Here is a 24,325-nt window from a genome sequence, read left to right on the forward strand (position 1 = left end):
GATATAAATGACTTCAGTGGTTATGGAACTTGTATGGAATATATATTCTATACAAGAGGAGATAAATAAGAAGTAAGCAAACTAAAATAATTAAAAATAACTACAGGTTACAGTAAGTGCTATAGTAGGGGCAAACAAGGTGGGGGGTGATTTAGATAAAACAGTCAGAAACAGACTTTTGCGGGGGTGGTGGTTGTATATGATCTGAGACCCAAAGAAAAAGGAGCCAGTCATGTGAAAAGTTAAGAAAAGCATATTACAGGCAAAGAGAGTAGCTGATAAACACCCCAAATTGTAGAGGCCTTCAAGTGCTGAAGGAAGCAAAAGAAGACCAATGTGGCTAACAGCTGTCTTCACATTTAAAGACACTGTTAGTTGCCTTCATGTTTAAGAAGCTTTTAGATAAAGTCCAAAAAGAGATCTAGTCCACTGGAATGTTCTGAAATCCATTCTATGCTCATGGATCTCTGAACCAATTATTACACTGAACTATATATTAAAAAAAAGCTTTAATTTTTGCCTGGTTACTTCCACAGGCCCTGGATTTCTGAGCAATCATTTTTGTCTTTCCCTTAGGAGGGTCAAGAATGATAAGAAAACCATTTCCTGAAATGCCTTTGCCATAGAATTTGCCTGTTATGCTTATTAGTACCCAAAATGTTCCTAGCACAGGACCTTGACCATTAGAGGAACTCAGTGTTAGATACATGGTAAAAACCTCCAATTCTTAGATAATTTTAGACCAACAGTCCAAATATGTACTTTGAGCTTTTGCCAATTTTGCTTTTGTATTTTTCAGATGAAAAATGATAGGATAAAAGTATCCCTCTCCATGAAGGTTGTCAACCAAGGGACTGGGAAGGACCTTGATCCCAACAACGTTATCATTGAGTAGGTAAAAGGTTTGGAAAGGTTAAAATAACTTTTCAAACCACAGAATGATATAGTGATTCAGGTCCACCTTTAAACTCCACTGTTTGTAGCCTGTGATCTTTGGTTTTTAGAGGTAGAAAGTGTGTGTGTGTGTGTGTGTGTGTGTGTGTTAGAAAGTAAGTGTGTGTGTTAGAAAGTAAGTGTGTGTGTGTGTTAGAAAGTAAGTGTGTATGTGTGTGTGTGCTTAGTTATTCAGTATAGCCCACCGTGTGTGTGTGTGTATGTTAGTAAGTGTGTGTGTGTGTGTGCTTAGTTATTCAGTCGTGTCTGACTCTTTATAGCCCACCAGACTTCTCTGTCCATGGGATTTTCCAGGCAAGAATACTGGGGTGGGTAGCCATTCCCTTCTCCAGGGTATCTTCCTGACCCAGGGGTTGAACTCAGGTCTCCTGCATTGATGGCGACTTCTTTACCACCTGAGCCACCAAGGAAGCCCAGAAAGTGTTGTAGATAACACTAAGATGAAATGCAAACATGCAGCTCCTAGCATAGAAGTGCTCTGTCAATGATTTAGTATCTTTCCCCTTATTCTTTTTCTGCTTCTCCCTTTAACCAGTTAGCCAAAAAGCATTCATCATGAGGTACTTGTTAATTGCCTTTCCCCTTGCTCTGGGACTGAAAAAAGTCAGAGACCATGTACGAGGGACACCTCCAGTGGGGTTTTAGACTCCTGCATCTTGGGATGCGCTGTGTCCTGAACACAACACCTTACTTTCACTAGCGTTTTTGACTTTTCATTTATGAATAGATTTTCTGTGTCGGATACTGTCTGGTGATCCACAGAATTTGCTGTCTCAGAATCTTTCTTGAATACAAGCATAGCTCTGAGAGCCTGTGGTTTCAGTTCCAGACCACCACATAAAGCAAATGCCTTAATAAAGTGAGTCACGTGAATTTTTTTCATTTCCCAGTGCATATAAAAGTATACTGTAGTCTATTAAGTGTGCAATATCACAGTGTCTAAAAAGCAATATGTATACCTTAGTTTAAAAATGCTTTATTACTAAAAAGTGCTGAAATGATGACAATAGTAGCATTAGAGATCACTATAACAAATGAAATAATAATGATGATGAAAAAGTTTGAAATACTGCCAGATTACCTCATTTGATACTGAGACATAAAGGGAGCAAATACGGTTGGAAAAATAATGCCAATAGACTTGCTCAATTCAGGGTTGCTTTCAAATTGTAGAAAACACAGTATCTGTGAAGCTCAGTAAAATTAGGGTGTGCCTGTGATTTCTAGGGCTTCCCTGATCGCTTAGTTGGTAAAGAATCCACCTGCAATGCAGGAGACCCCAGTTTGAGTCCTGGGTCAGGAAGATCTGCTGGAGAAGGGATAGGCTATCCACCCCAGTATTCTGGCCTGGAGAATTCCGTGGACTATATAGCCTGCCCCTGCTGCTGCTAAGTCACTTCAGTCGTGTCCGACTCTGTGTGACCCCATAGACGGCAGCCCACCAGGCTCCCCCATCCCTGGGATTCTCCAGGCAAGAACACTGGAGTGGGTTGCCATTTCTATGGAGTCACAAAGAGTTGGACATGACTGAGCGACTTTCACTTCACAAGTGGTTTCTAATCAGGGGTTCCTAGATCCTTAATATCCCTTGAAGGAGGCTGAGGGGTTTATGAACTGTTTTCAGTGTTTCAGAAAGCCACCTAAAATCGTACGTTTATCCTCAGGTTAACCATGACATTATTTTGTTGCTTCTTACATAAAATATCACATTGTTTATTTCATGCTAATTTAGTGATTTTAGTGGCCATCATGTTATTTAATTTTTTTAAATAAGAAAAAGAAAGGGTTGTTTGAGTGGGGTCTTGGCAATGCAGTGTTTGGAAACCCTTATGTTTATAGTTCTGAAAAAAAATAATTTTGAATATGAAGGAAGGAAAGTAATATTTATTGAATACATACTATATGTCAGACTTACACAAGGTGATTCATGCACATTAATGTGTCTAATTCTTATAACAACCTGCAAAGTGGGTGTTATTTTCATTTTATTTTCTTAGTTTCTAGCTTGATACCTGGTGATAACTTGCCTGTGATTGTATAACAGGTTATGGTGGGTTGAATCCAGGTCTCTCTGATGTTAAAACTAATTTTGTTTTCCCCACATGATGCTTCTAGGTGTTGCATGTGACTTACAGAGTTTTTCATATTACTGTAGTTTAGTCTCTAAATGTTAACAGGTTTGTAGGGCTAATTATTGGCAAATACTTTACATTTGAAATTTTTTATAATTCTGAGCTCAGAAATGTTAAGTGTGATATTTACTGATTGCATTGTAATAAATTACTTCTGCTCCAAAGAATCCTGTTTATGCAGATACATTAAAAAGCAGTGAAATTTCCTAAAGCCACTCTTATAAGGGTAAAAATATAAAACAAGATAAAAGAGCTGCATATGTTTCTTACAACAAGGGAAGAAAATCGAAAGGAAGGGACCCCTTGGCTTTATGTTGTACATGTTTCTATGTATGGGCTATTTCTGCTGCTGCTGCTGCTGCTAAGTCGCTTCAGTCGTGTCCGACTCTGTGCGACCCCACAGATGGCAGCCCACCAGGCTTCCCCATCCCGTCCCTGGGATTCTCCAGGCAAAAACATTGGAGTAGGTTGCCATTCCCTTCTCCAATGCATGAAAGGAAAATAGAAAGTGAAGTCGCTCAGTCGTGTTCGACTGTTAGCGACCCCATGGACTGCAGCCTACCAGGTTCCTTGTCCATGGGATTTTCCAGGCAAGAGTACTGGAGTGGGGTGTCATTGCCTTCTCCGTGGGCTATTTCTAATAATGACCAAATGGCTGAACAGTAACCTTTGTTGTAAATTATTTATAGACTGCATCTAGGAAAGAAGCATGGTATAGTGGAATGATGACAGGTTTTAGAGTTAGACTTGAATCAGGAAGAGCCCTAGTTCTGCCCCAAGCTAGTTTATGACCCTGAAGAGATTACCTAGCCTCTCTGAACCTCAGTGAAGGTGTATCTTCATTGTACCAAGTGACTGGCACCTACATCTTGCTGTAATAGAAATGATAGTATGGTTTAAATTAAATCTTGTTTAGAAATAACCTTAGCTTAGAAGGGAAGGGAAAGGCTACCCACTCCAGTATTCTGGCCTGGAAAATTCCATGGACTGTATAGGCCATGGGGTCACAAAGAGTCGGATATGAGTGAGTGACTTTCACTTTCAGCTTGTTGTCTAATCTATAGTAGAAATTTAAGATATAACAACTACTTGTAGTTATTGTTTTAAAATATTTCTTCATTTTTCCTCTAGTATCTGAGATTATCATACCTTTTCTTTTGTTTTTTATTTTTTAATTTGTTTTTTATTTTTTGGCCATTCTGCATGCCCTGCAGGGATCTTAGTTCCCTGACCAGGAATTGAACTCATGCCCCCTGCTGTGAAAGCATGGAGTCCTAACCACTGGACTACCTGGGAAGTCTCCCACACTCTTTCTTTTGAAAGAATATATAAAAGCCATGAGTCAGAGGCCACATCTTATATTTCTTATCTCACATAATGCCTGATGTATAGTAGTTGTTTAGTTAGTGTATCCATTTACTTATTATTTGACAAATATTTATTGGGCTCCTATTCTATTTGAAGTACAGTGGCAATACCAAGGTTTCTGTCTAAGGACCTTACTGCCTAGTGTAATGAAGTAATTATGCAAATAACTTTGATACAAGGCAACATGTAATAAATATTAAAAGAGTGGTTTAAAGGAAGGATTCTAGGAAATAGCTTGAAGAGGAAGAGTTGATATCAGGCGTTGATGGTCAGAGAAGAGGGGACAGTTGAACTGAATCTTGAAGAATAGGTAAGATTTTGTCAGGCAGCAGGGGAAAGAATAGTATTCCAGGCAGAAGGAACAGTTTGAGGAAAGGCATGAGGCAGGAATGCATGTGGCACATTCAAGAGTCTTGTTAAAGGAAAGAAGAAGGTATGGTTAGGTACAAGAATGTAGGGCTTGAAAGATAGGTTGGAGTCAGATTGCAGACAGCTTTGCATATCAGTCAAAGAATATGAATGTTTTTAAAGCCTTTGAGTGGGAGAGACTCCTGGGTAGATAATTCTCTCCAGGTACCCCATTCTCTGGCTTCACCCTGTTAGGCTCAATACCTTCATGTTGTCTTCAGCTACCCACAGCTTGACAACTACCTTTCATTCTCCATCAAAATCTAGCGGTCTTATATTTCATTCCCTCAGGCCCCAAAGTATTGATTATTAACAAGGTCTTCTAATAAGTGAATCTGCAAATGGAAAAGGGCTAAATGCAGTTTCCAGCTGGGTTTAACCAGCATAGTATAGTCTTTAGACAGAGCGTTTGTGTGGCCACACTAATTATCCATTATGCATCTCTTTCTGCCGTGTCCTATCACTGCAGGATACTTCCTCACGTCGTTAGTACTGGCGCTGGTGCTTGCTTCTTATTGGTTAAACTTAAAAAGGAAAGATTAATCCAACTATGTGTGCTGGAGACCAGTAAATGAATCATTACTGTTTAAGTGAAATGTACTGAAGCCTAAACTAGCTTGATGGCAATAAGGACAGAAAGGGAGTGAGTGCCATATTTGTTGAATTGAGTGTTAGGTGGGAGGTATGATTTGACTTATGGTATGTTTGAATCCACAGAGGATTGGAATTGATTATAATGAGGGTTTGCTTAGGCTGCAACTCATAGCCACTTGTAACTGAGCTCTACAAATGACATCTGAAAGTAATGGGGTTTTTGTGACTGTTCAAGTTATGTCCCCGAGAACCTGCCTTGTCTTCTTAAATTTAATTTTGTTGCGGTGAGAACATTTAACATGAGATCTACCCTGTTAACAAATATTTAAGTGTATAATACGGTATTGTTGACTATAGGTACAATGCTGTGCATTAGATCGCTAGAACTTACTCATCTTCCTTAATTGAAACTTTATACCCTAGGTAAGTAACTCACCATTTACTTCTTCATGCTCCTCACCTTGGTTTTCGTTCCTCAAGCTTCACTCTTTGAATGGATCCTCTCCTGTTATCCATACCAGACAGTTGACCTTCTATCATTTGAGTAAGATTCTTCTAGGGCACAAGCTAGGGATATGAACAGACTTTTCAGAACTTAAACCATATGCTTGTGTGGTCTGTCTCAACTGGGAAGCCACTAGTCACACAGGTGATTTAAATGTGAATTGGCTTCCCTTGTAGCTCAGTCAGTAAAGAATCTGCCTGCAGTGCAGAAGACCCAGGTTCGCTCCCTGGGTTGGGAAGATCCTCTGGAGAAGGAAATGGCAACCCACTCCAGTATCTTTGCATGGAAAATCTCATGGACAGAGGAGCCTGGTGGGCTGCAGTCCATGCTGTCACAAAGAGTCGGGCACGACTGAGTGACTAACACACACAAATAAAGTTTACCATCTAATTCCTCAATCACAAACCACATTTTAAGTGCTCATTAGCTAGCCATAGACATAAAGTCAGACGTAATAGTCAGCAGTACAGATATAAATTTATAGAACTTTACATCTTTGCGTTTTTTGTTTTTTTTGGACAACAGTATTCTAGATGGTGTGCTGTCTGCTCAGATATAGAAAAGAGTATAACATAGACTTTACCTTTCAAGTCCTGGTTGTGATAAAGTTGTTCAGTTGCTAAGTTGTGTCCAACTCTTTGTAACCCCATGGACTACAGCATGCTAGGCTTCCCTGTCCTTCACTATTTCCCAGAGTTTGCTCAAATTCATGTCCATTGAGTTGATGATGCTATCTAACCATCTCATCCTCTGCTGCTCCCTTCTCCTTTTGCCTTCCATTTTTCCCAGCATCAGGGTCTTTTCCCATGAGTTGGCTTTTTGCATCAGGTTGTGGAATAGAGGGTGAGGCAAAATATAAACAAATTAGTAAAATAAAGTGAGTATTTAACTTTGCCTGTGGTAACAGGGAGCATTTTATAGAAGATTCGATATTTGAGCTGCACTTTGACAAATGAATGGAACAGAATATGGAGTACCTAGATCCTCTTTGTTTCCTGTCTTAAGCCCACATAGCCCATAAAACTTGACTAGAATTTGTGAAGTGAGTTGCTTTGTTCTGCTTTGATTATCCTGCATTGCTGTGGGTAATGTGGCTCTTTTGGCAAAATATTTCTCTACTTTTGCTGGACTCTGGAGAGACCCGCTAGTGAACAGTTGGAAAAGCCTAGGTGAAGTAAGAGTTCAAAGTTAAAGACATTCAGGTAAAGAAAAATGGTTTGGATGAAGAACAAAGAAATTTCAGCAAGCATCCATTGATGCTGTTGCTTGCCAAGCCATGGGCTGAGGTGCCAGGGAAACAAAGGCAAGTAAGATTTTTTTTAAACAGGCCCAGACCTAGAAAGAAATAACTATGTGGTGTGATATGTGCTAGGACTGAAGTGTATATGGGATGCAGTTTGAGTCTGAAAGGAAGAGTGATCAGGGGTGATGCTCTTCAATTAAACATTTTCTAAGAATACTCTGAGTAGGTCCTGTGTATTATAGTAAAGGTAATAAAAGCTGTGACAGCTGGGGTACTTCAGCTCTGCTGGTAGCAGTGTAATTGGTAAACACACTGTATGGCAGTGTCTACTGAGACAGATGCTCTGTAACTCAGTGGTTCCACTCCCACCTGGAATTAGGCATTTCCGAAAAGAAATACATGTACATATACAAGTTCACCAAAAGACTTGTGCTAGAAAGTTCACAGAAGCATTCTCATAGTAGAAATTACTCAAATACTTGTCAACAGAAAAATGCCTTACAGCAACGAGAATGAATGATCCACAGCCACACACAACACTTATATGGATCTCACAAGGCAGTGAAAGGAGCCAGATACAGAAGGGTCCATACTCTGATTCTCTTGATACAACTTAGAAAAATATGTAAAACTAATCTATTTTGTTAGGAGCTGGAATAGTGGTTGTTCTTGGAGGAAGCACAGTGGCTAGAGTGGCTTCTGTGGTGTTGGTAATGTTCTGTTTCTCTGAGGACTGATTATGTGGATATTTCAAAAAAATCAGTCAAGCTATATACTTGTACTTTTATACTGAGTACTTTTCTGTATTTTATTATTTGGTCATATATTTAGAAGTTTTTAAAAGTGTTATGGGACTGTGAACAAAGAGGTTAATTCTGGCTGAGGGACTTAGGGAGGAGAATTTGATAGGAGGAGGAGCAATAACGGAACCGAGCCTTGAAATGTTTGGGTGTAGTTAGGCGGTGAGGTGGGAGTAAAAAGGGGAAGCAAAGCATTTCAGGAAGAGGGAGGGGCCTAAGCAAAAGCAGTGAACCATCTGGGAAAGGTAAAATAGTGTGGTTTGGCTCAAGCCTATTGTACCAGTAAAGATGAGGCCAGAAAAGTAGGTTAGAGACAGGCTGTGAGAGGCCTTGAATACCAACATAAGAAATTTGGACTTGATTTTCTAAGAAATCTTTGATGGTCACCCAGGACCTTGTAAGGATTGTAGGGGACCTAGCAAGGTGAGTAATTGTATCTTCATCCCCTGTATATCAGTGAGATGAAATCTAGTCTTATTCATAGTAATTAATTCAGAGCCTTGTCCTGAATGAAAAAATTGTCTAGTTCATGTCGTTGCTTTCACTGCCTATCTCCTTAGGCCCAGTGCTTTTCCTTTCTCCCTTCTACCTGCCAAAACCAAAACAAAACACCAACATAGAGTATTAACTAGTAGTGTCTCTGGCCACATCTCTTATGAGGGCCAGCAGTCAGTATCATTTCATTACAGGCAAGAAGAGAGGCGGAGGCGGTCCTTCCAGGATTACACAGGGCAGAAGATCACCCTCGAGGCTGTCCTCAACACCACCTGCAAGAAGTGTGGCTGTAAAGGTAAGCTGAAGCCTCTGCCGTTTCAATTTTATTCTCCTTGTGGATGGACCCTTTACAGGATGAGGGAGGCCACCTAGCGTGCCTTTAGATCACCCTGGGTTTTAGCCAAGTGTTGGCCTCACCTGCTCATCTGCTGTTCCTAGTAGACTCACGTCAGGGTTCATGACTTGTTGCTTTTTCTGTTTCCTTTTCTGAATGCTGGCCCTGCTGGGTACTACACTACCGCCACTACTCCCCTCTTCCTCAGGTGATGCCCTGCCTGGGCAGGGGCCCCATGTACTATGACAGGAGGGGTAAGAGTGTTGGATTATTAACAATCTAAATTTTATCTCTATGGACCATTGTTGTTGGGTTGCAAAAATTAAGTGACTTGGAAATATATTTCTTAAGGGTCCAAGTCAATCCTTTCTTGCTTATTTTACCTTTATCTCTCTAACTTCTGAGTTCTGAATACAATATTTTTTTCGTAGTAAAGAATACAGGCTAGTCACTTCCTTTTAGTTTTGTTTCCTCAAGTTTCCTCCAGTCCTACTCAAATATTAAAGAGCTCTTTCAGCTTGACTTCCCTTGTTGGAGCTATAATGAGAGGGACTGCCATCTTCTCATTTTCAGAGTGACCTCAGTTTGTCACCAGGTCTCCCTAGCCTTTCATCTACCTTGCTCTCTTGACTTTTCTACGAGTCGTAGCAGATTTGTGTCCTGGTTGAGTTTGTGGGGTTTAAGTCCTGATTTATTGTTAATGTAGAGGGAGGAAGGGAAAAATGAAGTCGAGAGAATGAATACTTCCTTGCAGATATTGTGGGATTGTTCCAGATATTTGGAAAACCCTATACTCCAGTACTCTTGCCTAGAAAATCCCATGGACGGAGGAGCCTGGTAGGCTGCAGTCCATGGGGTCGCTACGAGTCAGACATGACTGAACGACTTCACTTTCACTTTCCACTTTCACATATTGGAGAAGGAAATGGCAACCCACTCCAGTGTTCTTGCCTGGAGAATCCCAGGGACGGGGGAGCCTGGTGGGCTGCCATCTATGGGGTCGCACAGAGTCGGACACGACTGAAGTGACTTAGCAGCAGCAGCAGCAGCATGCTGTATTCTCCTTCCAGGCACCATTCAGCTTCTGGACTCTTGAGTTGCAAAGTATTATAGTTTACACATAGCTTTTTGATGATCTCATCAAATTCTTTGTGCCCCTAAGGTAGGGCCTACAAAAAGCTCACATAAAACCAGCTGTGTAGCATCTGTTAAAGGACCCCTTAATAGTAATGTAGGCGCAGGGAGAGTGAGGTTCTCTTACCTTCAACTTGTTTCCACCAGGTGTAACATGAGGCAGAAAAGAATAATGAAAGATGGAGTTTGGCCCAGGCAGGCCAAAGGTGGTTGGTTTGGGTGCAACAGAAAGAGCACAGGGCAGGGAGACATGAGACTCAGGGTAAGTTTTAACTCTGCTGCTGTCTGTGTGACCTTGAGGTCCTTTTTTACTCTGGGCCTTCGTATCTTCTGCAAATGCAGTGTTGGATTTGATGATCTCTCAGGCCTTGCTGGACCTGACAGGCTGTGAATGTTGACTGCCCCTAGGTGACTTTGCTGTCTCTCTATGTGTTAGCTTGAATTTGAGTGCTGTGTTCCTGCCTGCTGCCTAAGAGCTATCTTCCTTTAGGGCTTCTTTGCCTGCCACTTGGCTCTCTCTGGTAAATATTCTGCTCTCTGGAGCAGTCTTTCATTGTCAGAAATAAGTTCCAAATAGACCTTTAAAACCAATGCAGAAGACGTGGGTTCATTCCCTGGGTTGGGAAGATCCCCTGGAGAAGGAAATGGCAACCCATTCCAGTATTCTTGTCTGGGAACTTCCACAGACAGAGGAGCCTGGCGGGCTACAGTCCATAGCTATGGTTGCAAAAGAATCAGGCGTGACTTAGCAGCTAAACAACAACAAGACCTTTACAAATTACTGAACCCAGTTGCAAATGAGGGCAGCACAAGCCTATATCCTCACATTCTTTGCTATTTCCAAAGCAGTGCCAGCATTTCCCACAACTCTAGGACCAGCTGCTTGTCTAGCTCTGGTTGAGTGAGCAATGCCGATAAGCTGCTCTGAATGCAACAGCTGCTGTGAATGAACTTAGTAGTACCTCCTGAACCAGCCAGCCCTTCAGGAGCTTCTGGGGAAGATCCACCTGCTAAGGGGAGAGATTGCTTCTTCCTTCCCTACTTTTTCTATTTCTTTTCTACAGGCCACTTTGCAAAGGATTGTTTCATGCAACCAGGTGGGACCAAGTATTCTCTGATACCTGATGAGGAAGAGGAGAAAGAAGAGGCAAAGTCAGCAGAGTTTGAAAAGCCTGACCCCACAAGAAACTCTTCTAGAAAAAGAAAGAAGGTGAGTGCTATCTTGCTTTTATTTATCATATTTTGAGTTTTAAAATAAAAATATACTTTTTGCAGAAATTTTAGAAATACTGAGAAACATCAAGAACATTAGGATCTCTTGTAATCTTTCCACCCAGTGAGACTCTTAATATTCTTATATTTTTCTAGGTAAATATATACATATATAAATATATAATTCTCTATGTAATTGTATATATATATATGATTTTCACATATATATGTATGTGTTTACACATAAACGCACAGTCATCATCTTGCTAGGTATAGTTTGTATCCTACTTTTTTCATTATATTTATCGAAAGCATTTTCTAGTATCCTAAAGTGTTCTTGTGCATGTTAGTTGCTCAGTTGTGTCTGACTTTTTGTAACCCCATGGACTGTAGCCTGCCTGGCTCCTCTATCCATGGGATTCTCCAAGCAAGAATACTGGAGTGGTAGTCATTCCCTTCTCCAGGGTATCATCCCAACCCAGGGATCAAACCTGGGTCTCCTGCATTGCAGGCAGATTCTTTACCATCTGAGCCACCAGGGAAGCCCTAAGTATTCTTAAAAACTTGATTTAAGAGCACCGTTCGATACTCTGCTGCTGCTGCTGCTAAGTCGCTTCAGTCATGTCCGACTCTGTGCGACCCCATAGATGGCAGCCCACCAGGCTCCCCCGTCCCTGGGGTTCTCCAGGCAACCCTATGGCTAAATGATGGTTTATTTCATTGTATTTTTTGTGGGATATTTTTGAATACTTCAACCTAGTCTTTGGCCATGTCTCTTATTCCTTTCTTTAGATAAATTCCTAAGTAAGATTGCTGAATAAGGGCTTTAAGACTCTATATATCTTATCAAATTATCTTTCTAAAAAGTACTTATTTTGCACCCAGCAGTGGCTAAGAATGCCTGTCTCACTGCGTTGTGTCTTCCATCTATACAGTTCATAAAACAGACATTATTGTAGTGCAAAAAAAACCCCAGTGCATTTGTAGCTTACAGCACAGAGAGGAAATGGGAAAAAAAAACTATGCTATAATTAGGTCAGAAATAGTTGTTCTCGTATAGTGTAGTGTTTTTTTAGTTGTGCCCAGTTATTAACTTTTGGGGTTTTCTTTGGTTTGGTTTTATTTTAAAGCTTTAGCAAATGTTTATTAAATGGTCATTTTGTTCCAGGCATTGCAAACCTAGGAACATAAAAACTCTGATAAGGTCCTTGCCCTCTGTGGGCATTATTTAAAAATTTAAGTATTTTCTTCATTTTTTGGACAAGGAAAAAGGCCCATTGTACCATTATTAAGAATTAGCCCAATACATGGGTGATAATTTATCAATCTGTATATTCTTTCCCTGGGTGATCACATCCCTTCTAAGACTTTAGCTGCCCTGACAACTTTGACGTCACTAAGTAATATCCCAGTGGTACCTCAAACTCTGTCTTGGAGCCAGTCAGACCTAGTATAAGACCTTTCTGTGCTATTTGCTTACATCAGTAACTGACAAAGTAGGACTGTTGTGATCTTTGATAATTGTGCTCCTTGCAGAGTGATGCCAGCTCCTCAAATTAGATATAAAGCACTGACAAGTAAGTTTTTAATTAATGTTACCTGACACGACTATCATTAGCTTTTCTTTGGCCCTCCTCCCTATACACACCCTCCTACCCCAAGCCCCATAAAAACACAACTACCAAAACCCTTGCTTCTATCCTTCTATCTTGTATTTCTAGTTTTAATGACAGCAGTAACCTTCCAGTCTCCAGGAAAGAAACAACGTGCAATTAAGTTTTTTCTCCTTTTTATCCCGTACATAGTCAGTCACCAAGTCCTGTCTGTGGTGCCTTGTAACATCTCAATTCTCTTCCTTCCTCCCCCTCCCCCTCCCACTGCTGCTGCTGCTAAGTCACGTCAGTTGTGTCCGACTCTGTGCGACCCCATAGACGGCAGCCCACCAGGCGTCCGTCCCTGGGATTCTCCAGGCAAGAGCACTGGAGTGGGTTGTCATTTCCTTCTCCAGTGCGTGAAAGTGAAGTTGCTCAGTTGTGTCCAACTCTTTCACACTACTACTGTGCATTTTTGCTCCTTACCTCTCTCACTTACATTCAGACTACTGAACTAGCCCAAGGAGATTAAAAAAAAAATTTTTTTTTAATATTTGGTTTCCCTGGGTCTTCCTTGCTGTGTGCAGGTTTTCTCTAGTTGCAGTGAGTGGGGGGCTACTCTTGGTTTGCAGTGTGCAAGCATCTCCTGTTGCTGAGCATAGGTTCTAGGTGTGTGGGGCTTCAGTAGTTGTGGCACAGGGGCTCTTTAGTTGTGGCTTGTGGGACCTAGAGCACAGGCTCAGTATTTGTGGCTCATGGGCCTTAGTTGCCTGCGGCATGCAGAATCTTCCCAAACCAGGGATCGAACCCAAGTCCCCTGCATTGGCAGGCAGGTTCTTGTCCACTGTACCACCAGGGAGTCCCAGCCCATGGAGATCTTTAAAATACATGTTTCCCTTTTACCTTTTGAGTACCAAGTTCACAGAGCCTGGGTCTGGACATCTGATTTTTTTGAAAAAACCCTTCTTTATCTCACTGTTTGATTCTCTTTTGCCTTCTGCTTTAACTCTGAATGTGGACTGCTCTGAGGCTGTGGCTGTTTTATTACTCTCTTCTTTTCTGTAACTGTTTTTGTTCAGTGGCTAAATCTTGTCCACTTCCTTGCAACCCCACGGACTGCAGCACGCCAGACTTCCCTGTCTTTCATTATTTCTTGGACTTTGCTCAAATTCATGTTCATTGAGTTGGTGATACTGTATCTCATCTGTCATCTCATCCTCTGTCATCCACTTCTCCTTTTGCCTTCAGTCTTCCTCAGCATCCTGATCTTTTCCAGTGAGTTGGCTCTTTGCATTAGGTGGCCAAAGTATTGGAGCTTCAGCTTCAGAGTCAGTCCTTACGATGAATATTCAGGGTTGATTTCCTTTAGAATTGAATGGTTTGATCTCATTGCTGTCCAAGGGACTCTCAAGAGTTTTCTTCAGCACCACATTTCGAAAACATCAATTCTAAAGTACTCAGCCTTCTTTATGGTCTACCTCTCACATCCATACATGGCTACTGGAAAAACCATAGCTTTGACTATACAGATCTACAGACCTTTGTTGGCAAAGTGATGTCTCTGCTTTTTAATTTCTACTGTCTGAGTTTGTCATAGCTTTTTTTCCAAGGAGCAAGCAGCGTCTTTTAATTTCATGGCTGTAGTCACTGTCCACAGTGATTTTGGAGCCCAAGAATATCAAATCTATCACTACTTCTACTTTTTCGCCTTCTGTTTGCCATGGAATAATTTCTTTCTCCATTGCTTTGTAGTTTTCAGTGTAGAATTATTAATATTTTTGCCTCCCTAGTTAAGTTTATTCCTAAGTATTTTATTATTTTTGATGCTATTATAAATGGAATTGTTTTCTTAATTCCTTTTCGGATTGCTAGTTGTTAGTGTATAGAAATGAAACTGATTCTTGTATGTTGATTTTGTATCCTCCAACTTTTCTGAGTTCATCGATTAGTTCTAATAGTTTTTTGTGGACTCTTTAAAGGTTTTCTACATAAAGATCATATCTATAGACAGATAATTTTACTTCTTTAGTAGAGCTTGATTTTAAACTGAATTCTATTTATATGTTGCAGGGATTTTTTTCATTCTCTTTTAACCTTTTAGAATTTAAATGGTGTTTGTCAGATTCCTAAAATGGTTCTGTGGTTTTCTCACTTCTGTGGGTCTTTGGATGTTTTTGCGTTGCTTAATACAGCTGGTACAATTAGTTATTGCTTTGTTTCTAAAGCTGCTTTGAGATGTGTATTTTGGTTCTCCAAAATAATTATTAAGAATCTGCTAGGTATGAGGCTCTTTATGACCTGCTTAGTCAACCCATTATCCAACCTTCTGTTGCTCTTCACTTAGTAGAGAAATAGTCTGATGAACAGTGGCAGTAATAGTCATCATACCTTACTGCTTTTTAAAGTTCCTTTGTGTATATGAACTTATGACTCATGATTCCTCTTTGGTTAAAAAGTGCTCTAGGGAATTGAAACTGTAAAATCTTCCCCCTTGCTGCCCATTGTTTATACCAAGAAAACAGCTCACATCACTGTCTTCTCACCTTGTCCTTAATTCCTTCATTATCTTTTATGCCTTACTTTTGTTTAGTATTGACAGTTTATAAAATATCTTACTTTTTTTTCCATTTCTTTTTTTGGGGCACTCTGCATGCCATGTGGAATCTTAGTTGACCGAACAGGAATCAAACCTGTGCCCTCTGTGGTGGAATTGCTGAGTCTTAACCACTGGACCACCAGGGAACCCTTGTACAAAAATCTAGTATGCATTGGTTTAATTCAGTGCTATACCTATTCATTACATGACAGTTTTCATCCCAGTGTCTGAAAATTGCAAGTCATTTTTGTTGACTGTAATTAGAACAAGAGGAACCTCTGTGTTGCAAATGGAAATGGGCCATGAAGAGGCTAGTAAAATAGGTATAGAGGCTTTTATAGTGAAGCCCTGGATACTCTTTCCATGAACCTGTGGTCTGTGCTTTGCTAGCCTCTTTCACTTATCATTTGCCATCATGGGTCTTTCTAAATCAGGCTCTATTATGAGGAAGCATCTACCTTGGGGTTAGGCTGCCCACTTATTATAGTGAAGTTTAGCTATATTTGATCCAGAATATAATTTTCTTCTTTTGATTCGGCTACTATAATTACTCTCTGCTGTACTATATATAGAAAACAGAAATAGAAAGCCATCCTTTGGCTGCAGTGCTGGCTCTGTTCTATTGTCCAGAGAATTTCTGGTGCCTACCTTCGAGAGAGGTTGCCAGTCCTGGGATTGATCTGCTGGAGCACAGAGGGTCATCCAGTGTAGTCCGCTCAAAAGCCTTCTATGATTCCCCTTTTTCTATGGAAAAGTCTGCGTTCCTTTAAGACTTTTCATGATTTGTCCAACATCACAATATCATCTCTTTACCAGTCCCTTCTGTCACATACTCTACTCCAACCTCATTCATTAAAAGAATTTCTATTATATGCCAAGCTCTGTTCTAGTCATTGCAGGTACAGTAGTGACCAAACAGGTAAAATTTATGGCACTTTCTTTCTAATGAGGGTTACAGACAATGAACATTTCAATACTAACATTTCAAGTACTGATAAGTCCTATGTGTTGTGTGTTAATCTGTTCAGTCGTGTTTGATTCTTTGCGACCTCATGGACTGTATCCCGCCAGGCTCCTGTGTCCATGGGATTCCCCAGGCAGAATACTGGAGTGGGTAGGTAGTCCCTTATCCAGGAGATCTTCCCAACACAGGGATCAAACTTGAGTCTCTTGCACTGCAGGCAGATTCTTTGCTGTCTTAGCCACCAGGGAAGCCCGATAGATGCTATGGATAAAAGTTAATCTGGTTATGAGAGACAGGGAATAGTAGAATGGGGTAAGGGAATAGGTGACTTTCCATTCTATACAGGATGGTAAGGGCAGGCTTTTGTCATAAAGCATCATTTGAGTTGATCTTTGAAGGAAATGAGAAAGCAAGCTACTCAGAGAAGTGGTGGGAGAGCCCTTCAACAAGTATGATAGCTAGGATTGGGAATGAACTTGGCCTTTTAAGGAACAGCAAGGAGGCCAGTATAGGAAGTGAATGAGTTAGAGGAAACCAGGGCCTTATATGAGAATATGAGGACTTCAGCTTTCACTTAGAATGAGATGGATGTCATTAGGGGTTTTGAGTAGAGGGATGACATGATCTGACTTCTCTTTTAAGTGAATTATTCTGGCTACTGTATGGAAATTAGATGGTCAAAAGGCAAAGGTGGAAGTAGCAAGCTAGTTAATAGACAGTATTAATAATCCACATGAGAGATAATGGAGGCTTGGACTAGAATGATAGTAGTGGAGGTGGTGAGAAGGGAGTTGAAATGTGGGTATATTTTGAAGGCAGAGCTGACAGAATTTGTTGAGTGATCAGATATGAAATAAGGAAGAGAACAATTGAAGGTGATGGCAAGGTTTTGGGTTAAGTGAGCTAAGAGAAGGAATGCAGAAGTAAGTTTGGGAATGGAGAGCAGTTGGGTTTAGTTTGAGTTGTCATCAGTGAAAATGGGAGAGAAGACTGGAGGGATGGGAGAGTAGGTTTGGGAGGGGGTGAGGCATAAAAGCCTATCAGGTACACACATGGATGTGTAGAGTGAGCAGTTGGATGTGTAGTTTTGGAGTTCAAAGGAAAGACTCAGGTGAGATATAAATTTGGGAGCCATCTATAGATAGATGGTATTTGAGTTCATGTATGAGATTGTTATAGACTTCCCTGGTGGCTCAGACGGTAAAGCATCTGCCTACAATGCGGGAGACCTGGGTTCGATCCCTGGGTCGGGAAGATCCTCTGGAGAAGGAAATGGCAACCCACTCCAGTACCCTTGCCTGGAAAATCCCATGGATGGAAGAGCTTGGTAGGATACAGTCCATGGGGTCGCAAAGAGTCAGACATGACTGAGCGACTTCACCTTACCTTACCTTACCTATGAGATTGCCTGGAGAGTAAATATAGGGAAGAGAACAGGTTTGAGGACTTGAGCCCCAGAGTGTTTCAATTTTTAGAGGTTATGGAGCAAGGGAGCCTGAAAAAGAACAGCTAGGGAAGTTGGTGGAGAGTGAGAGAATGTGGTAGAAGTTAAGTGAGGAGTGTGTTTTATGGAAGATAGACTGTGTCAAATGCAGCTGATTGATCAAGTAAATGAGGCCTAAGGACTGACCATGAATTTGGCAGTGTGGAGATCATTGGTAACTTTGACAAGACCTGTTTCAGTAGAGTGGTGTTAACCAGGTTAACAATATTAACCTGGTTAAAATTGCTCAGGAAGGGTTTTGTTTTTTTCTTTAATGGGAACTATAAGAGCACATTTGTTTACTGCTGGGAATGAGCCACTAAAGAAGGAAAATTTAATGCAGGAAAGAGGGGACATTTCTTGGACTGATGTCTTTGAGTAAGAAAGAAGTGATGGGACCCAGTACATGGTAAGTAAGCCACACGGGATCTTTCAAGCATTTACCTCATCTGTCTTCCCTCTGTCTGGAAGACCCTCACTTCCTTCTTCCATCAGCATTACCACCACTACTCCACCTGCCAAAGCCATATTCATCCTTTAGAAGTACAACACATTACCTCTCCTTCATGAGACTATTCCAAATTCCTCAGATATAATTGATTTCTTTCCCATATGTGTCCGTGGTATGTTGCTTGTACTTTTCTTATATCACTTCCATGGACTGCCTAGTATCTTAATTAGTGTCTCTCCTTCATTAGCGTGTACCTTGAATGCTTCTGATCCCTGATTTCTAACGTCATTCAAGTATTACAAGAGACAAATTAGTAGATATTCCTGGCTTATAGAAGGTACTCAACAAATATTTGTTGAATGAGTGTACTGTATGGTTATAGGGAGTTATTCTTTCCCTTGTTTGACGAGGTTAACTCAGGTTTGGAGGAATGGTGCCAGTCACTACTACCGAGCTACTAAATGTGTTTACTTTGCATCTGCTACTATGGCTTTAGTAGGTGCTCTATTTGTCTGAATTATATTAAAAATCTGTGTGTTCTTATCTCCTAAGCAACAATGTATGTTACCATGGTTTTATAAAATGCTCTGTAGGTAGTAAAGTTCAGTAAATATTTGTGAGTTGATTAATAAACCTTTTCCTTCTGGTCTTACGCATTCTAAGCTTTGATAAAGTGGGGCTTATAGGAAAATTCTAACCTTCTATCCTTCTTTACAGAAATTCGCCCTGGAGAATCAGTTTGAGAATCACATTTTCTCTTTGAGAATCAATCATTTCTCAAGAATAAGTGAATAAATAACCAGTGCTTTCTCAAGAATAGTTCTTAAGAATAACTAGAAAAAGACCTCCCTGGTGGAACAGTGGATAGGAATCTGCCTGCCAGTGCAGGGGACATGGGTTTGATCCCTGGCCCGAGAAGTTTCCACTGCTGTGGGCAGCTAAGCCAAGGTGCCACAACTACCGAGCCTGCGCTCTGGAGCCTCCTAGCTGCAACTACTGGCGCCCACACACTCTAGGGCCCACAAACCACAACTAATGAGGCTCTGTGCTGCAGCTACTAAAGCCTTTGCTTGGCAACAGGAGAAGCCACCACAATGAGAAGCCTGTGCACTGCAACAAAGAGCAGATCCTGTTCATTACAACTTGAGGAAGGCTGTGTGCAGGAATGAAGACCCAGTGCAACCAAAAATAAGAAAAGAATAAAAAAGAATATATGCTTGCTTGCTTGCTTTCTGGCTAATCAGTGCCTTTGGGTTAAAAAATGCTAATTTAGGTGCTGCCTTTAATATACACGGAGCTATAAAGAACATCTGATTTGCTCAGTCATGTCTGACTCTTTGCAACCCCATGGTCTGTAGCATCCTAGGCTCTTCTGTCTGTGGGATTCTCCAGGTAATAGTACTGGAGTGGGTTGCCATTTCCTCCTCCAGGGGATCCTCCCAATCCAGGGATTGAAGCCGTGTCTCCAACATCTCCTGTGTTGGTAGGCAGATTCTTTACCACTGAGTCAGCTGGCAAGCCCATGTGAAGAACATCTGATTTGGGGCTCAGCCTGAGTTGAATCCAGGTTCTACCACTTGGGCAAGGCACTGTATCTCAGTAAACCTTTCTGAAGTTATAATTTTCTTTCCTGAAAATATAGAGATGATTATACCCACTTAATAGGTTTGTTGTGAAGGTCATGAGGTATGTACGCTAAGTGCTCAGCTCAGTATCTAGAAAACTAGGTACTCAATAAGTGTTTAATTCAGTTCAATTCAGTCGCTCAGTCGTGTCTGACTCTTTGCAACCCCATGAATCACAGCACGCCAGGCCTCCCTGTCCATCATCAACTCCCAGAGTTCACCCAAACTCATGTGCATCGAGTCGGTGATGCCATCCAGCCATCTCATCCTCTGTCGTCCCCTTCTCCTCCTGCCCCCAATCCCTCCCGGCATCAGGTTCTTTTCCAATAAGTGTTAACTGCTGTTATTTCCCCTTTCTCAGTTTTTGTTTTTATCTCACGCTAGTTTACTGCTATCCTTTTTCAGAACTGTTGAGAAAATGGATGGACTAACTGCTGTAGCATAGGATATGTGTTCTTCCGAAAGAGTGGTTTTGAGGAGTGGTTTCTTTCCCCTGTCCTTCTGGCCTGTCTGCCATGAGCTCACAACCCTGGTTCACTACCCTTTACGTTATGCTCCTCTTTCCCATTGAATGCAGTTGAGGAACCAGAAGCTAGTTTTACCTCTGACTTTCCATCTTCGCCTCTACCCCAACTCCCAACTTTCCTTTTGAACTACAACATATGAAGTGATTTTTGTTCTCCAGCTCAAGATTATAGACACACAATGAAAATGGTGCCAACCTGCTGGAGGACTAGATTTTCTTTGTTCAGGGTGCAAAAGAGCCTCTATGTCAAGACTGAGGTCTAGAAGACCATTTCTCTGAGTCCTGCTTGCTATCTAGAGGCCACATTCTCGTATGCCAGGGTTCTCTAGTGATTTGTTCTTCTCTTTCCTCCTTTTGAGCATTCATCATTGAGAGAGAGCAAAGTACAAATAATGCCAAACTCTGGATTAGAAAGTTTAATGTTCTTGTCTTTGCTGTGTGTGCTGTGCTCAGTCACTCAGTCTTGTCCGACTCTTTGTGACCCCATAGACTGCAGCTTGCCAGACTCCTCTGTCCATAGGGATTCTCTAGGCAAGAGTACTGGAGTGAGTTGTGATGCCCTCCTCCAGGGGATCTTTCCAACCCAGGGATCAAACCCAGGTCTGCAGTATTGCAGGCAGATTCTTTACTGTCTGAGCCACCAGGGAAGCCCAAGAATACTGGAGTGAGAAGCGTCTCCCTTCTCTAGGGGATCTTCCTGACCCAGGAACCGAACCAGAGTCTCCTGCACTGCCGGCAGACTCTTTACCAGCTGAGCCACAAGGGGAGCCCAAGAACACTGGAGTGAGAAGCCTCTCCCTTCTCTAGGGGATCTTCCTGACCCAGGAATCGAACCAGAGTCTCCTGCACTGCTGGCAGACTCTTTACCAGCTGAGCCACAAGGGGAGCCCAAGAACACGAGTGAGAAGCCTCTCCCTTCTCTAGGGGATCTTCCTGACCCAGGAATCGAACCAGAGTCTCCTGCACTGCCGGCAGACTCTTTACCAGCTGAGCCACCAGGGGAGCCCAAGAACACTGGAGTGAGAAGCCTCTCCCTTCTCTAGGGGATCGTCCTGACCCAGGAACCGAACCAGAGTCTCCTGCACTGCCAGCAGACTCTTTACCAGCTGAGCCACCAGGGGAGCCCTGTTCTTGTCTTTGGTGTGGCTCAGTTCACTTCTTCAGTTGTTTTCACGGCTGTAAAATGGCAATAGTAATTCCTGAATTTTGACCTTAGCAGATTAATATTACTAGATATGAGATGTGGAAAGCCAGATAAACTAAAGTGCTATTTGGTTGTAAAGTAGTAGTATTGCTCTCCTTTCTCATTTATTTATCCAGGGTGAGCCAGGCTTGGGGGAGTTGGTGCCAGACTCTGCACTTGCTTATTTACTTTTCCAGGACTCTGTCATACCTGAGGGGCAGAAACTGACAAGGCTGCCGAGCCCATATAGCCTGTGATTGGCGCCCATGATCTTGCCATCCAGGAGATTGCAACACCATAAGCCAAATCATGGATCTGCCAACTCTCAGCTTCTCCCAGCCATGGTTCCTACAGCTTGGTAACGTGGGCCTGGCAAGCTTCCCCTCTTTCTGCTCCACTGGAGACTTCAAGAAAGAATTTTGGTTTAATTTTCTCTCAGAACTTTGACTTACCTGCTGTAGATACTTGGCCAGACTGTCAGATCATCCTGGGAATTCTCTAATAGTATGATACTTCTGGCTATCACTGAGTACTTACTGTGTCTCAGGCACTATAGTTAATGACAGTTCTTACCATGTTTAATCCTCATAGCATCTTTTGAAGTGGGTATTTATTATTTGTAGTTTACTGAAAAGAAAACTTAAGTTCAAAAAAGTTAAGTCTTTTGTTCTAAGTCACATAGTAAGTGGCAGAGTTGAAATCTGAACCTAATTCTGTCTTGTTCCAAAATTGTTGTTCTGACCACCATTTACCATGAGGCCTCCCATCACTGTACAGGAAGAGGGGCCATGTGCTACAGAGAAAAATTCAGATTTCCAGTCAAATGATCTATATGCAGATCCCAACCCTGCCTTTGTGATCAGGGGCAAGTGGTTTTCAGCTTCTCCAGCCACAGCTGCTGTCTCTAAATCTTCATCATGGCTGTGTGACATAGGTGCTGGTCTTATCTCTGTTTTACATTTGAGGAGACTAGGCCACCCTTGGGCTTCCCTCGTAGCTCAGTAGGTAAAGAATCTGCCTGCAATGCAGGAGACCTGGGTTCGATTCCTGGGTTGGGAAGATCCCCTGGAGAAGGAAATGACAATCCACTCCAGTATTCTTTCCTGGAAAATCCCATGGACAGAGGAGCCTGGCGGCTACAGTCCATGGGGTCGCAAGAGTCAGACACGACTTAGCGACTAAACCACCACCAAACCAAGCCACCCTGAGGTAAAATGACTTGCCCAAGGTTACATAAGAGTAATGTAAATGGCAAAGCCAGAACTCAAGTCTGGGTCTAACACCTGGTTCTGTGTTTGGTCTACTGTTTTCTCACAGCCAGCTCCCAAGACCTGGTCTGTCAGGCAGACTTAACAGCTCTCAGAATGCTGACTGGAAGCCTATGGGAGGAGCAGCAGCCTTATCCTCGTTTACTCTCTTTTTTCCTCCCATAATCTCTTCTTAGAAACCTTAGCAATGCAACATACACATTTGCAATCCAAGGAAAAGGTTTATGCAATGCTTAAAAATTGCTCTGAGTACCCTACAGAAACCCACGGGTCTGTGTCTCATTCTTTGTGTGTATTCGTGCAGTTAATTTGGCAGCCCGGTGGGGTGGGTGGAGTGTTGAGAAAGTTCTATATCAGTTTACTCTTGTAAGGTTGGTTGTGAAAGTTAGAGATGATAAATATTCAAGGACAGCAGGTAGGGCCTAATTAATTGATGGCTGTTATTTCCCCGGGCAGCTGGGTCTGATAGAAACCAGCCTGGGAGTCAGGAGTCCTCAATCTATTATTCTCTTCTTCTCGGACGTGTGAGGTACTGTCTCTTGAGATCAGGTGATCTCTAGGGACTTGAGTTTCAGCATTAATATCTTGTGCTTTTTAAAAATGGAAGTGTAAATGCTTATTTTAAAAAAATGAAAAAGGACAGTGAAGGGCCCCAGCTTCCCTGTATTCAGTTCATTCCTGAGCTAACACTTATTGCCTGTTTGTGTCCTTTTGACGGTTTTCTGTGATTTATATTCAAGTATGTTAAATATGTGTATTATAATTTACTGTGCAAAATATTATAATTTATATATGTAAATGTATATTACATATGGTATGTATATGTTATATAACTTGGAACTTAGAGTACATACTGCATTATGACTTGATCCTTTTCCATTTGTTTTGAGCACTTTTTCTTGTTTGTACTTAAAGATGTAGTTTATTATGAATGTTTTCTAATTTATTGTTATCCCCTAATGATTACATGCCATGTTTTTTTAAAGCAAATACACACATACAATGTTGAGTTCTTAATTTTTCTTTTTTTTCAGGAAAAGAAGAAAAAGAAACATAGAGACAGGAAGTCATCTGACTCTGACAGCTCAGACTCTGAGAGTGAGACAGGAAAGAGGGCAAGGCACACATCAAAGGACAGCAAGGCAGCAAAGAAGAAGAAGAAGAAGAAGAAGCACAAGAAGAAGCACAAGGAGTGAGAACGGAGCGGAGAGGGGGAGGCTGAGAGGAGGCATCGGAGCCTGTGCTTTGAAGCCCTGGCTCCTCGAAAGACTCAGTAGTGAGAATGTGGCCTCCCACCCTCTTCTCTCCCATGGGAGATGGCATCCCCTTGTGCCACAGGCAAGTCTGGGAGTCAGGTATCAAAAGCATCTGCCTGAATGAGTTGTTCCCTTATCACTCTCGGTCCCTTTGCAAGTGACCCCTGCAGCTCACCCATTCATTCACCCAACTTCATTCAGC

General features: G+C 41.7%; 1 protein-coding gene across 2 annotated transcripts in view; it reads left to right on the forward strand.

The window, feature by feature from the left end:
* Positions 1-24,204, forward strand: part of ZCCHC17 (zinc finger CCHC-type containing 17) — a 55,185-nt gene extending 30,981 nt beyond the window's left edge. The window contains exons 5-9 of one of the 2 annotated variants that reach the window (XM_088844452.1): positions 800-891; positions 8,694-8,794; positions 11,032-11,177; positions 18,158-18,223; positions 23,902-24,040. In XM_088844452.1, coding sequence (XP_088700578.1) covers positions 800-891; positions 8,694-8,794; positions 11,032-11,177; positions 18,158-18,196 — 378 coding nt within the window. In that variant the 3' untranslated portion in view covers positions 18,197-18,223; positions 23,902-24,040. Of the gene's footprint in view, positions 1-799; positions 892-8,693; positions 8,795-11,031; positions 11,178-18,157; positions 18,224-23,901 lie in introns of both variants that reach the window. The other variant, XM_055397008.2, reaches the window with a different exon arrangement.
* The last annotated feature ends 121 nt before the right edge of the window (positions 24,205-24,325 follow it).

Source organism: Moschus berezovskii, chromosome 2 (genome assembly GCF_049115385.1).
Source record: "Moschus berezovskii isolate FMDL1 chromosome 2, NW_MosBer_1.0, whole genome shotgun sequence".
NCBI lineage: Eukaryota > Metazoa > Chordata > Mammalia > Artiodactyla > Moschidae > Moschus > Moschus berezovskii.